The 14789-nt window shown below is 50.0% G+C and overlaps 1 protein-coding gene across 1 annotated transcript in view; it reads right to left on the reverse strand.

Annotated features, from left to right (window-relative positions):
• Positions 1-1638: 1638 nt before the first annotated feature.
• Positions 1639-14789, reverse strand: part of Rspo1 (R-spondin 1) — a 22725-nt gene continuing 9574 nt past the window's right edge. The window contains exons 3-6 of the mRNA XM_028790154.1: positions 5460-5651; positions 3389-3538; positions 2966-3154; positions 1639-2376 (exon numbers count right to left, since the gene is read on the reverse strand). Coding sequence (XP_028645987.1) covers positions 2213-2376; positions 2966-3154; positions 3389-3538; positions 5460-5651 — 695 coding nt within the window. The 3' untranslated portion in view covers positions 1639-2212. The remainder of the gene's footprint in view (positions 2377-2965; positions 3155-3388; positions 3539-5459; positions 5652-14789) is intronic.

Raw genomic sequence — 14789 nt, forward strand, 5'->3', positions numbered from 1 at the left:
ACATACATTTTTAACTGTTGAACTTATCGCTCCCACCCCTAGCTTGCTTTTTGTTTGGTTCTTGTTCAGCTGTTTGTTTTTTCGAGACAAGGTCTCAGGCAGCCCAACCTGCCCTCATTCCTACTTTGCTGTTCAGAATGCCCTTGAACTCTCTGTCCTCCTGCCTGACTCCCAAGTACTGGGATTGCAGGTGTAAACACCATTGATGGGCTTGGCTTATATTTATTTACTTTTGTGGTTCTGAGTATTACTTTTGTGATCTTAAACACTGCAGGCAGGTGATCAACGACTGACCCACAGCCCCAGGTGACTGGCTTCATAGCTAAATCTTGTTCTGTCTTCCTTACTCTTAAGGACTTTAATTTTTTTTTTAATTGAAGATTTTTTAAACAATTTTTTATTTACTCATTGTAGATGGTGTGCATGCGTGTGTGTGTGTGTGTGTGTGTGGTGTGACTATGTCTTCTCAAGCATATGGAGGCCAGAGGACAACTTTCAAGAGACTCACTTCTCTCCTTCCACCATGTGAGTCTCAGCTCCTTCTCAGGTCACCTGGCTTGGTGACAAGCTCCTTCATCGGCTGAGCCTCTTGCTGGTACAAGACTTTATCTTAAATCTTTCTACTTGTTCTTCAGAGCTGATCTCAAATCTCCCCTGTTCTGAGAAGCCACCCTGGGAGGATGAAGTCTGATCTTTTGTCTCATGGGAGTTTAGGTGGTTTGTTTGTTTCTTTTCTTTTTTTCACTTCTACAAGCTCCATCCATGTATGTACCAGAATCTGCCTGCCCTTGCCTCCCTCTGTTTGCACTTGGGGTCTTGCTTGCACCTTCATTTGATGAACATCTGTCTCTCCCATCATGCTTTGAGCTTTGTTAGAGCAGGCTGAGTCTGGCTCTCTGTAGAAACCAACCTCTGAGTTCAGAGCCTGGTCTACACTGATGCCAGCAGATAACAGAATGCCACATGAAGTCATTACAGCCATGGCAGCACTTTTGGCCAGGACACTCCCCAAGGGTCTGACAGTGGGCAGCTTGACAATGGTCAGAAAGCCTGTTCTGTCCCTCCCCCTAGGGGTAGCTTTTGGTATGCAGACCCTGCCCTCCCAGATGGAAGTCCTCCCACAGAATTGGCCTGGATTTCTTCTGAGGAATAGCAGGAGTGCCTCTTGACTGAGATGTGCATGCCTACTAGCTGGAGCCTGGTTAACACATGTGCCATGGTACACTATGTCTGAGATGGCACCTGAGTCTTTTTCTCAACAACCTGCTTGCCCACAAGGTCATGGCTGGCCCACAGACCACATTCTGATTTACAGGGAGGCAGATGGGGCTAGAGGGATGGTTCAGCAATTAAGAACACTTGCTGCTTTTGCTGAGGACCTGGGTTCAGTTCCTGGCTCCAACATCAATTGGTCAAAAACTCCTGCAACTCTGGCTTCTGTTGGGTACCCGTGTGCTCATAAACTCACTCAGGCACACATACACTCATATCAATGTTTTAAAATCTTTTAAAAAAAAAAAAGGTTTGTTCCTGCCAGAGGCTATTGGGGAGCTTTTAAAATTGGGCCCTCCCTGCCCCTCCTTGCTCTCATGTGCACCCACCAAACCTCACACCCTGAAAATGAATGGAGTGCTGGGGTTTGTTTTTCTCTTTTTAATTTGAAATAAACCTTTAAGCAGTTTCCAAGTCAGGTCAGCTGTGACGTGTACCACGGATGTGTAATGATTCTCATCTCCAACAATCAAGTCTCGCAGCTGGGAGTGCCTCTCAGGACAGGGGAGAGCGCCCCCCCTCCCTCGGCAGCTGCTCCAGCTTTGGCTCCAATCTGCCGTCCATCCGGCAGATGCTGTCCCAGACGTTCCTCCAGAAGGTTCCACTCCTTGAAGTTTAGTTTCAGATGCTGGAAAAGGTTCTCAGATATGTCTTCCAAGAGCATCATAGACTGAATGTACAGCTGGGCCACAGACTGGAGGTATCTTCGGTGACCTCAAGAATGTGTGTGTGTCTGTGTGTGTGTGTGTCTGTGTGTAGATGTTTTCAGATGTGGCCATATGTGTGCATGGATGGATGGATAGATGGATAGATAGATGGATGGGTGGGTAGATGGGGTATGTGTGGACTTGCTCTCCCAGATGTTCCAGTTCTGGAAAGTTCTCATTATTAGGTACAGCACTGGACTCTTCCACACATATCTGGAGACCGGTCACTGTTCCTAGGTGGGTCCTACTGATGTGAGTGGCCCTACTGTCCCTGGCTGTGGCTGCTGCTGGCCTTTGTGTCTCCGAGAGTTGGAGCCTGGCTCCTTGCTGTTCTTCCTGGCCGGATGCCTGTTGGCATTCTCCCTCCGGCCCTGGCCCCCCTTCCTCCTCTTCTGCCCTGCAACAATTGCATAGTGGAGGAAAATCAACAAAGGAGGTACAGACACTCTGGGTGCCCAAGGGTCCTCAGAAGGCCATGGCAAAGAAACAGGGTGGGAAGGTAACAGGAAGTCACCTCAATGCCTCCTCAGGCTGCAGCCTCTTCAGGGGACCTTACAGCACAAGTACAAGAAACAGTCCACCCTACTCCCCAGTGCACACCAGACAGCCTCCTTTCTCCTCAGCCCTTGGGCCCAAAAGACCCTAGAGCATTGCCTGGCTGTTCAGGACAAATGGGACAGTCCCCATTCCCTGCCACTCATCAGCCGCCTCTGAGACAGGGCCAAATGGGCAGCATCTACCTTGTTGCCAACTGCAGGCTCTGTGGCCTTGTCTGAATGGGTCCAACTTTCTGGGGCTTAGCCACTCCCGCCCCTCTCCGAGAACCCTTCTAAAATGGGACGGCTACATGGATCATGCCTTCAGACGTTACTAATTCCTGCCACACAGCATCCCAGGGCACTGTTCTCAGTCAGGATACGCTCCCAGCTTGCACAGCATTGGACACAGATATAACTGGTTCCCAGAATGCAGAGGCTGCAGCTCACCCTCAGGGCAGGGTGTCCTGCGCACGGTACACTTCCGGGTCTCTCTGGTGTCGGAGCAGGTGGTGTGATCTCCCCCAGGAGCATGGAGCACCCTGCGTGTCCGCTCTTCCGATCCCTTCCGGAAACCGCACAGCTTCCTCTTCTTGGAGCAAGGCCCCCACGGGGACCACTCGCTCATTTCACATTGTGCTAACAGGAGGTGAGGTAGGAAGGAGGGAAACAAGAGGCAAAGGGGTCGCCCCTCCTGCCCCTGAGTGCCCCAGGGAACCCATACTCACGAACCCACCCTCAGTTCAGACCTCGGGTCTGAGCTCTTTAGCCCAGAGGCAGAGAACCACAGAAGCTGAGCGTTGTTTTGCTCCCCCCTCGTGCCCCCCCTCCCCGCTCTGGGTTCTGCTTTGTGCCCTCTGCTTCCGACCTTACCAGGACTGCCGCACTCCATGGTGCTATTGGCTGCCGTGGAGCCCTCCGGACAGGCTGGATAGCAGCGGCCTTTGTGCAAGTACAAGCCTTCCTGACACTTGGTGCAGAAGTTGTGGCTGAAGCAGGCCTCACAGTGCTCAATCTTGCATTCTGAGGAGAGAAGCAGAACAGGTCTGGCCCAGGCCAGGATGGGCACATACTTTTATCCTCAGTCCCAAAGCCCATCACTCACACCCACTCAAAGAGGTCAGGATCTTGGTCTAGGTTGGGATTCCTACATAGGAATCTTTCAAACTGGAGGGACACTCAAGTAGCCACTCCTAAGTACTGGCTGGGATTCTTGCCAGCAACAGCCCACCAGAACCCAAATGGTCTCAGATCTTGGGACTCAGTATGAGATCCAAAGTTTTCAGGAGAGGAGAAGGCCTTCTGGGCTTGGTAGAGACAGACAGGACTGTTTCAGCATTCCAGAGCTCCACTAAAAAGAGTGGGATTAAATGGGAGAATGAACCCCCAGGCAGCACCAGTGTGGCACCCCTTCCCACACTGCTGGACACCCACAGCAACCCAGTGCTGGGTCTCCTCCTGCTCAGAGCAGAAAGAATATACTCAGAAGAGTGGGCACAATCCCAGGGCAAATTCCTCTCCCTGTGCAAATCCAAGTTCCAGGGTCCCTCCCTACCTCCTCTTGCCAGCTCCCTCCTTTGCGGGAGGTGGGCAGAATGGGGCTTGGCTGGAAACAGACAGGCTTTCCACCATCTCCCCTTTCCAGACTGGGTGGTACTGGCTTCCTCCCAGTCTCGGGCATCTGAAGCTCCAGCTGCCAGTCTAACCAGACTCTGACATGTCTGCGAACCCTTTCTTCCCCCAATGTCCTGAAGACCAAGAGGGCAACTCCCAGGGCCCACCTCACCTTACCGAGCTACCCACCTGCCTCCTTCTGTACCTTTGTCCCAGTGGCTTAATTTCAACTTTGCCTCCCTTCCTCCTTCTTCCCTTCGCCTCCCACCCCATGCCCCACCTTGCCCAAGATGCTTCGATTCCTAGGTTTGATTGCCAGGAACCTAGCAAATAAGAGCCAAAATAACAATAGCAGCTACCATTTATCGAGTGCCAGACACCGAAAGGTTTATAGGTGTGTCTCCCAACAATGGGGGTGGGGGCGAGCACTTCCAACTTAAAGATGAGCTGTCAGGGGGCTGAGATTCACTCAAAGGTCATACAATGAGCTAGTAGTCAAGCTGAGATCAGAACTCAGAAGGCTTAGCTGGCACCCGGCATTTCCTCCCATTGCCTCTAAGTTATCAGCTCTAAGAACCTATGGTCCCTTCTGCCCAGCCTCCCTCCAAAGGCTTTCATGAGGCTCAATGACCTGAGAAATGACTTCTGCAGTTCAAGGCACTGAACTAAGAGAGGAAACACTGGTATGGCTTACAGGTACCGGTTCACTGGTTGTCCCCCAGAATGTCACAGGGATGGGATGGAGACAGGATAGCATGTGCCCTACAACACATGGAACTGTGGCTGGGGTGAAAAGGCAGATCCAGAAGCCAAGGGGAGTTGTAAGAGAGCAGAATGGCCAGACAGGGGCTTCCCTGCAGTTAGAGTAGAACTGACATGACGTGACTAATGGCAGGAGTATGCATCAGGTTGTGGGTCTCAGAAGCATCCTGGTGGGCTGGAAGACGGATGGATAGGCTATGGAAATGGGGTAGGTGACAGGTGTTAGGAACCCAGATATGACAATGGGGGAGGGGTTGTGCTTGGTGAGTGGGTTGGGCAGCCCAGCGAGAGACTGGTTTTGGGGTCTTGGCTTGACAGATGAGTTGGAATACTCAGAGTGACCTGTGGGGAGAGAAGTAGGTACAGATATGGAGAGAGGAGGATGAGGTTCTGGTTTGTACACTGTGGGATTATGGGTGGAGTATCTAGGAAGATGTCTGCCTGGCAGTTGTATATTTGAATCAAGAGCCCCACCCCTCTTTCCTGTGCCTGCTCAACACTTCTCACTGGCTAAAACACCATCCTCCATGGTCCGGGGCCTCTCCAGCCCCTGCCCACACACACTCACTGATGCATTTGTTCATCTCGGGGTTGCGGGCATCAAAGTATCCAGGTGGGCAGGACGGCAGGCAGACGCCCACCTGGCGGATGTCGTTCCTCTCCAGCAGAATGAAGAGTTTGGGTGAACACTTGAGACAACCGTTGACTTCTGAACAGAGCTCACAGCCTTTGGCACAAGCTTGGCTCCCCTCAGCGCTGACTGCAGGGTAGAGAAAGGATAAAAAGGTGGCTGTAGAGAAGACCCCATATTTCCAGACTCCCACAAAGATGGGATGTGATTCTTCTGGGGCTTCATTGCACAAAGGGAATGTGCATCTCAGAAGGCATAGCTAAGCAAATAGCTCTGTGCAAGGTCGCCTTAGGCACAAGCCCGGAAGCCCCTAACTAGGTAGTGTAGATATCTAGACCTGTACCCCTAACTTCCCGGCTCTAGCACATCCTGAGCCTATAGACTTGCAGGGGTAAAAATCTGTATGTTCCTTTAACTTATCCTGACTCTCTCCAACAGGATGAAACTTCAGCCTAAGGTACCCAATGTAGCTTCTCAACTGCTGGTAAAGTTTTAAGGTCAAGACAAACCCTGGATTAAATGAGCCAAGGAAAAAGACAGAACGACAATTAGAATAGCCTGTGCCTAGAACAATGGTCTCAACTTGACTGGGTCTCTTGTAGTCAGAAGATACACTGAACTTCTGCCCTCCTGCCTTCACTTCCTGAGGTCCCAAGCAGATGCCACTATGCCTGGTCCATGTGGTTTGATAGCCAAACCTAGGGCCTTGCTCAAGCAAGGTAAGCACTCTACAGAGTTAAATCTCTAACCCTAGGGATGGTTTTTAAAAGATTTATCTCTTACTTTATGCATATAAATGTTTTGCCTGCATGAATATATGTGCACCATGTGCATGCCTGGAAGCCTGGAGGGCCTTGGACTGTTGTGAACCATCATGTGGGTGCTGGGAACTGAATGCAGGTTTTCTGCAAGAGAAACAAGTGCTCTTAACTGCTGAGCCATCTCTCTAGTCGCTAAGGACTCTTTTGATCATTACAACCAGAGAAGCCAGTTGGTACTGGCATCAAGAGAGTAGAAATAAGAGAAATTCTTGATAGCCGGATGGTGGTAACCCATGCCTTTAATTCCAGCACCCAGAAGGCAGAGGCAGGTGGATCTCTGAATTTGAGGCCAGCCTGATCTACAGAGCCAGTTCTAGGACAGCCAGGGCTACATGGAGAAATCCTGTCTTGAAAACAAAACAAAAATAGAGAAGCCCTTGAGCATCCTCCAATGTGTGGACTAACCCTGGACAAAAAGAATGATGTGGTCTAAAATGTCTGTGATGCTGAGGTTGAGACATCCTGGTCTAGGGCTGTCTTTGAAGGCAGTGTGACCGTCCAAGGCAGCACTGAGTCTCAGCTTTCATTCTGAGCCTTCAGTAACTGTTCAGCCCACACTCGGCGCCTTCCCTGTGCCACATGCAGGATGAACTCAGGGGTCAGACAACAAATAAACTGAGCCTCTCTGCAGACACACTGGCCTTCCATGGGGCAGACAAGCATCCCTATGGGAGTGCTGGCAGCCCCCACCCAGCAACACTGGACTCAAGGGTCTGGGGAAGGCCGGCATGGTGGCTTATGCATATAATCCTAGCATTCTGGTAGATGGGGCAGGAGAATTATGAGTTGGAGGTCAGACTAGGGCAATAAAGCAAGAGATTGTCTTAAAAAAAGGAAAGAAAGGAGAAAAGAAAAAAAGAGGAGGGAGAGGAAGAAAGAGAACGGACTCATAAAGATGAGCCATAGGCCCTTCTTCAAGGACCAGTAGAAATCTCTTTTAGAGTAGAATTAAGGGTACTGGAAGGAACAAGACCAGAGAGGGGCAAAGGGCCGTGCAGATAATGTGGGGGAGGGAATGGTGGGAGATAAGGTATCCTTTCTCTGTATCACACTAAGGAACTGCAGTCCCGTGGGCAGTGTTTCCCGTAGAGAGACCTTTGCACAGGATTCTAACAGATGTTAACTAGAGGATTCGAGGGAAAGGGTATTGACGCCGGTGAGACCTGGAACCAGCATGTGAAACGAATCTCACAGAATCGCTTGTCTATCCGATTTATGTGTAGTATGGTGCGTGGATGTGAGGTGAGTGTGTGAGCGTACACAGCCACATGCGAGTGTATGGAGGCCGGAGGAGGATGCTGACTTTATTCCTCCCTCACTCTCTGCTCTGTAGCCTTGAGACAGGGTCTCTCATTTGCCCTGAAGCTGGATATTTTGGCTAGCCTTGCTGACCAGTGAGTGCTCACGATTTGCCTCTCTCTGTCCCACAGTGACAGAGTTATGGGTGTGCACAGCCATGCCTGGTTTTTGGTTTTGTGGGTCCTGTGGATTCAAACTCGAGTCCTTGTGCTTGCAGAGTAAGCCACTGAGCCATCCTGCCCCAACCATGTGTACTTTCAGCTTTATAGTAGTAATAATATATTACTTACTAGGAACAGTATTACTGCTATAATAGCAGTGGCAACAGTAGTTGTGGGTGGGCAGGAGTAGGGTAGGTGAGGGGGTGGTCTGCACTTCTGTGCCACTGAACTTGTGAGGAGGTCAGAAGACGACCTTCTGCCTCTAAATGGGATCTGAGGATCAAACTCCAGTCACCAGGCTGTGTAGCAAGTGCCTTTACCTCCTGAGCCATCTTGCTGGTCCTGGTTTTTTTGTGTGTGTGTGGTTGTTTCTTTTGTTTTAATATTGTGTGTGTGTGTGTGTGTGATTGCACATGTGAGGAGGTCACAGGACAACTTTTGCTCCTTTCCTTTGACCATGTGGGTCCCAAGGATCAAATGATGGTCATCAGGCTTGGCAGTGTCATCTTGTTGGCTCTGCCTTTAAATTTACATTTTTACTATTTTTAAATTTTATTTTTTAAAAAATCTTTCTTTTCAAGGGAAAGGGGAGTTTGTGTGTGTGTGTGTGTGTGTTTTGTTTTGTTTTGTTTTGAGGACAGGGTTCCTCTGTGTTTTTCCTGGAATTTGCTCTGTAGAGCAGGCTGGCCTTAACCTCTAAGACCCACCTGCATCAGACTCTGGAGTACTGGGATTAATCCCGATCTCTTGTTTTGGTCTTTTTGATTGAGGGTCTATACTATGAAACTTCACTATCCTGGGACTTGTATGTAGACCAGGCTGGCCTTGAACTCATAGAGATCCATCGACCTTTGCTTCCCAAGTGCTAGAATTAAAGGTGGGCACCACCATGTCCAATGTTTTGTTTGTATTTTGAGCAAAGATTCACTATGTAACCCAGGCTGGCCCCAAACTCGTGGTCCTCTGGCCACAGGCTCCAGTTACCTGGGATGGTGGACATCACCACTTCAACAGAATCTTTCCCTGCTGGCCCTTTTGCAACCCTGAACACAGACCTGTGCAGTGACTCTCTGGAAGGGGACAGAGAAAGGAAAGATGCACTTCCCAGACATTTTGGCTGCAGACCACTTGCTTTTGTTTGTTTACTTTTGAGACATTTACTCGAGTAGCCCAGGCTCTCTTCAAACTCCCTATGTGGCCAAGGCTAGCCTTGAACTCCAGCTTCTACTTCCTGAGCACTGGGATGGCAGGCTTGTGCCACCACATCCAATTTTATGAGGCTTTAGAAAGTGACCACAGTGCTTTACGAAGGCTAGGGAAGCCCTCTACCAACCAAGGTATGCCCTCAGCTTTGATCTTTCCCTTTTGAGATGACACTGTAGCCCAAGCTATCCCAGAACTGCTACGTAGCCCAGGCTTCCTTGAACGTGAAACAATCCTCCACCTCTGCCTTCCAAGCGCTGGGATGGTGGGTGTGAAGTCATTGCCCCTCCCACTGCCGGTATCCACCATCCTTTTTACAGATGAGGAGATGAAGAGGTTAAGTTACTGGACCACGATGCCTCAGCAGTATGTTTTCCAGGCACGGGGAACACAGCATGCAAGAGGCAAATAGAGGCTGATAGAGGGAGCATAGAAACCACAAACATGGCTCAATGACGTCTTTAATGTGACACTCGTTTGCATGGAGTCAGCGGGACCAGGTTGGTAAAATTAAACACTGCTTTCTGCTCACTGCAGGGGCAACACTGCGGAGACTTTAGGGCTTTGCTCAGCCGTGTGCCAAGCGCGTGCCAAGTGCGTGCGGCCACTTGTAGAGTTTAGGGACTGTTTCTGTTTCATGGAAGGTTTTTTTTGTTTTTTGTTTTTTGTTTGGAAACAGAGTTTCTCTGTATAGCCCTGGCTGTCTTGGAATTCACCCTGTAGACCAGGCTGGCCTCAAACTCAGAAATCCACCTGCCTCTGTCTCCCAAGTGCTGGGATTAAAGGCTTGCGCCACCACTGCCTGGCTCATGGAAGGTTTTTTTAGTCCCTGACACTTGACTCGGTTTGTTTCAGAGTTGAATGCTCAGTCACTCTGTGTTTTTGCCTTAGCCTCAATGGCTGCGATGGCCCAGGTGTCCCTCCTGTAGCTTTGTGTGGTTTTAGTCCTTGTTTTCTTTTGTTTTGGCTTTCAGTATTGAGGAATGATACATGGCCTTCAGGTACTAGGTAAACCTGTCAGCCACATCTCCAGCCTTCTTTTTACTTTGAGATAGGAGCTGACTAAATTGTCTGGGTTAGCCTTGAACTTGCTCTATAGTCCGGGTTAGCCTTGCACTTTTCAAGCCTCCTGCCACAACCTCCCAAGTACTGTGACTCTGGGCCTGCACAATGTGGGTCAGCTCTTGATAGCAAGATTTCAATAGTCAGTCTCTCTGCTTAGCCTCTCTGTTAAGATCAGATTTGTGTCAGGAGGTGATGGCACACACCTTTAGTCTCAGCACTCAGGGGGCAGAGGCAGGTGGATCTCTGAGTTGGAAGCCAGCCTAGTCTACAGTGTAAGTTCCAGGACAGCCGTGGATCCACAGAGAAACCTTGTTTCAAAACAAACAAACAAACAAACAAACAAACAAACAAACAGATTTGCATAGACCTCCTCAGAGCCCCAGTGTTCAGTGCCCACTGAACCAGCCACTACATTTTTCTCCGTTGACATTGGTATTGGCTATGGAAGTGCGGCACACCCAGAGTCAGCATAGGTGGATCATAGGGAGAATGTTAACACCAGTAGTTGAAAGAGAAGAAAGGCCAGATCGAGAAGAACCTCAACTCTATAGAAGACACAAAGATACTAGCTCGAAGGCAGCAAGGAAGGCTGGCGGGAGCCATAGTCAGGCTTTCCTTCACTTTAGTAGGCTCCCTCAATGCTGTGGACAATAGGCTGAAGAAGAGGTGGCAGAGACGGAAGCTGAAAGGTACCCAGGTCAAAACCCTCAAGAAAGGACGGCAGAGGTATAGCACACCTCTTTGAAAGCCAAGGCAGGAAGATTTGCAATCTGAAGCTCGCGTAAGATACTTTGTGAGAACCAGCTTCAAAAACCGGTGAGCAGGGTGTGGAGCAGGACTGAATGCCAGGGAGGAGTATAGAGAGCTGAGATCTGCAGGGGACAGATCCCCGATACCAGGTGCTGGGTTGTGGAGTAAAGGGCAAAGCACAAGTTAAGGTGACTTTGAGACAAACTTGTTAAACAGGATAAAGTTGTCAGAAATACCAGGAGAAGATGAGACGGACCTTAGTCATGCTGCGTGGGCAGTTCTTGTGAGACACTCATGAAAGGGGCCAGCAGGCAATGGGGCCTGTGGGGCTGGAGCTCAAGAGACACAGTTCGTCAGTAGATTGACTGTGGAAACAGGCATCCAAGGCAAAGTGGGACACTGGGCACGGTGTTGCAGGACTATAATCCCAGCACTTGGTAGAGGCTGAAGGGTCTGGAGTTCAAGGGCAGTTTTTGGTTATGCAGCAAGTTCTAAGCTGGCCTCAGCTAGGCTACAGGAGACTTTGCCTCGAAGAAACCCAAACACTAAACAAAACAACCCACTCCCACATACATGCACACAAAAAGACAAGCAGGCGTGTGAACAGCAAGTGGGTTATATCACCAGCTTTCAACCTCGGGGTCACACAGCAGATATCCTGCATAGCAGATGTATTCACATTACAATTTGTAACAGTAGCAAAATTACAGTTATGAAGTAGCGACATCACAATTTGACGGTCAGGGGTCACCACAGCATGAGGAGCTGTGTATTAAAGTGCTGCAGGGTCAGGAAGGTTGAGAACCACTGGTCTAGAGACTTGAAAGAGAATTAGACATCCAAGAGAAAGACAGAAAAGGAAGAGGTTAGCCTTGCTGAATCCAAACCGAGAGACGGGGAAGGATTCTGAAAAGCATCCTGCATCACAGGAGCCATGAGAAGAGAGTACTCATCAGAAGAGGGAGGTACCAACAAGCCCGATGCCTGAACCACAAACAAGTGAAGCATCAGGAGCAGGTATAGTTTGTAGCCCCACTGGCATTGGCTTCAGTACAGGAGGCACAAAAGCAATGGGGTAATAAAAAAAAAAAAGTAACACTGTTGCTTTCAGAAGAGTGACTATGGAGGACCAGGGCTAATAGCACATGCCCCAGGAACTCCTGTTCTCCACAGAGAAACAGAGGGAGAGGGGTTTAGGAAGAGGTAGAGGAGGGATATTGGGGAAAAGAACCAAGTTAAAAGGTGGGAACTCCACACAGGAAGGTGGAAGTCTCAGGAGGTGGAGGCAGGCTGAACTCTGAGTTTGTGGCCAGCTGGGTCTACAGACTGAGTTCTAGGACAGCCATGGCTACACAGAGCAACCTTGTCTCGAAAGACTAACCAACCAAACATAAACAAAACAACAACAAAAGAGCTGGGGAGTGAGGGGAAGAGAAGACTTCCAGAAGTGAAGGGGTGGAGCAGTCAGCACTCAGGAAGACTACTGAGAAACAGAGTGAAACCTTGTCTCAAAAAGAAAAAAAAATGGGGGAGAGGAAGAAAGGGAAGTGTGAGGTGGGTAGGATGGAATGTCAAGACTCAGAGGCACCCAAAGGCAGAGAAATTGATGGAGTAAAGACCTGAAGATCCTGGGAGAGTCAGGATACAGAGGTCAGGCAGCAGGATTGGCTGTGTTGAAGGAGGGTCCAGAAGCCAGCATGAGAGCTCTCAGGCCCATAAGGGTTCCCAAGCTCGGATGTGGGGACTCAGTGATGGGCAGGGGTCAGCTTGGTGAACCAAGGACTGTTTACCAGGATGGAACAGGAGTTTCCCCACCCCCCCAAGTCTCAGTTGAGAGTGTCGGGGAGGGGTACCCATGACTGTGGGAGGGGGCTCCATGGAGGTGGGATTGGCTCACACATGAGAATATGACCTTGAATAAAGGACCCAAGGAAGATGATACCCGTTTGGGGATGCATAGAGGACACAAAAGGGGTTAGGGCTGTCACTCCGTGGGTCACATGCTTGCCTAGCATGCATGAAGCCAGGGCTCCATCCTCAGAATTACATCAATCCGCTGTGATTGTGCAAGTCTGCAGTCCCAACACTGGAGAGGTGGAGGCGGAAGGAACAGAAGTATAAGGTCTTCCTCAGCAGCCTGGGCTATTTGAGACTGTCTCAAGAAGAAAAAGAAAAGAAAAAGAAAAAAAGCAAAGGAGAAGCATAAGTTCCTTCCCTGGGCATTCACTGAACAACTAACAGGTTCCCAGGGCTGCTGGGAGCTGAGTGCTTGGGTTTGGTGACAATGGTCTAGCCAGCAGTAGAGAAGCAGGATTGGCCCTGTGACAGAGTTACGGGGAGTGGCACAGAGCACTCACTCTCTGAGCCAGCTGGCTAGGGGCAGGAAGGGCACGTGCCTCACAGGAGAACAGCCTGTACAAAGGCCCTAAGGTGCTGAGTGCCCTGGTTCAACAAGACTTTGTCAGTGGTGAGTAGAGGAGCAAGATCCCCCCACTTCCTGCTGCTCTCTGTGGTGACTAGGTCCAGGGCTGCCTGGGAAGGCTTCTTAGGCTTGAGGGGGAAGAGAGTAGTAGAAAGGACATCAGCCCTTCCCATTCGCCTCCCACCCCTTACCTCTGCTCTGGAATCTTTTGCTTCCCAGGCACTGTTTTTTTTTTTTTTTTTTCTTTTTTAAAGTTCTGTAAGGATGTTTTGCCTGCATATGTGTCTGTGTACCATGTGCATGCCTGGTGCTGGAGGAGGCCAGAAAAGGGTGTTGGGCCTTCTGAAACTTGAGTTGCAAATGGGTGTGAACTGACATAGGTGCTAGGAATTGAACCCAGGTTCTCTGCTAAAGCAGCTTATGCTCTTAACTGCTGCACCATCTCTCCAGATCCTCAAGTCCCCTTTTCTGGCCACATAGACAAGGCTGTGCCTCTGTCATTGCCACTCCCACCCCTGGCCTCTGTCAACTCTATGTAAAAGCCATTCAAGCTCTAGTTGTAGGCTGGGGGTGTGGCTCAGTGGTAGAGGCTTGCCTATCCTGTGTGAGGCCTAGGTACTGTGCTCAGGACAGACAGAGGACTGGCGTCGCTATGACAGCCTCACCAGGTGGCTCAGCCCCTCTGTGAATCACAGTCTCCTGCTTATAGCCCTTCTGAGCCCAGATCATTTCCCCAAGAGCCCCTATACCAGACATCTCTACAACAAAACCTATGGTGACCCCCAGCTCTACCTGAAACATTGTATCACATCGAAAAGCAAGACCTCCTTCCCAGTGCTCCAAAAAATTTCCCTGAGCTAATCCCACCCACCTCCTCCCTCAAGGCAACCCTAAGCAGTAACTGTTTCTTAAAACATGCCACTTTTTGATCTTCTAAGTCTTCCTCTAAGTTAACCCTTTAGCCCAGAACACGCTGCAGCTTCCAAAGCCTCAGAACCACCTTTTTCCTCCAGGAAGTCCTCCCTGATCCCCTCCCTGTAAGTCTGGATAGAGTCTTTTCCTGTGGTCTCCTCTCCCTGGCATTTGAATCAATCGTGGGAGACACAACCTCATGTTGTCATTTCCGCTGAGATGTCTCCTTCTCCCACTAGAAAGGGCTTGGGAGGGCAGAGTCAGTTTTGTTTCTAAGTAGGAGCCCAGGGAAGGGTTGAGACTTACAGGAGGTGTAGCTATTTAGTGTAGGGCTGAGGGCAGTGTGTGCTGTGGAGTCTCAAGGAGTGTGTGATGTCGGCATAGATGCTGATGAGCACCCACTGAGTGCCGGGAGCAGGGCTGGGCCCAGTAGGAACTCAGGAGAGCTGGGGCAATGAGGGAGTCCTTGGGACTCATGATAGTGCTTGTGGGTGAACTCCAGCCTTGGAAGAACTGGATTCAGTAAGAGAGGCCTGAGGCGTGTTGGTAGGTAGAGGATGAGGAGGCGGGGGAGGATGAGGAGGTGAGGGAGGATGAGGAGGCGGGGGAGGATGAGGAGGCGGGGGAGGATGAG

Source organism: Grammomys surdaster, unplaced genomic scaffold (genome assembly GCF_004785775.1).
Source record: "Grammomys surdaster isolate TR1022 unplaced genomic scaffold, NIH_TR_1.0 125863, whole genome shotgun sequence".
Classification (NCBI taxonomy): Eukaryota; Metazoa; Chordata; class Mammalia; order Rodentia; family Muridae; genus Grammomys; species Grammomys surdaster.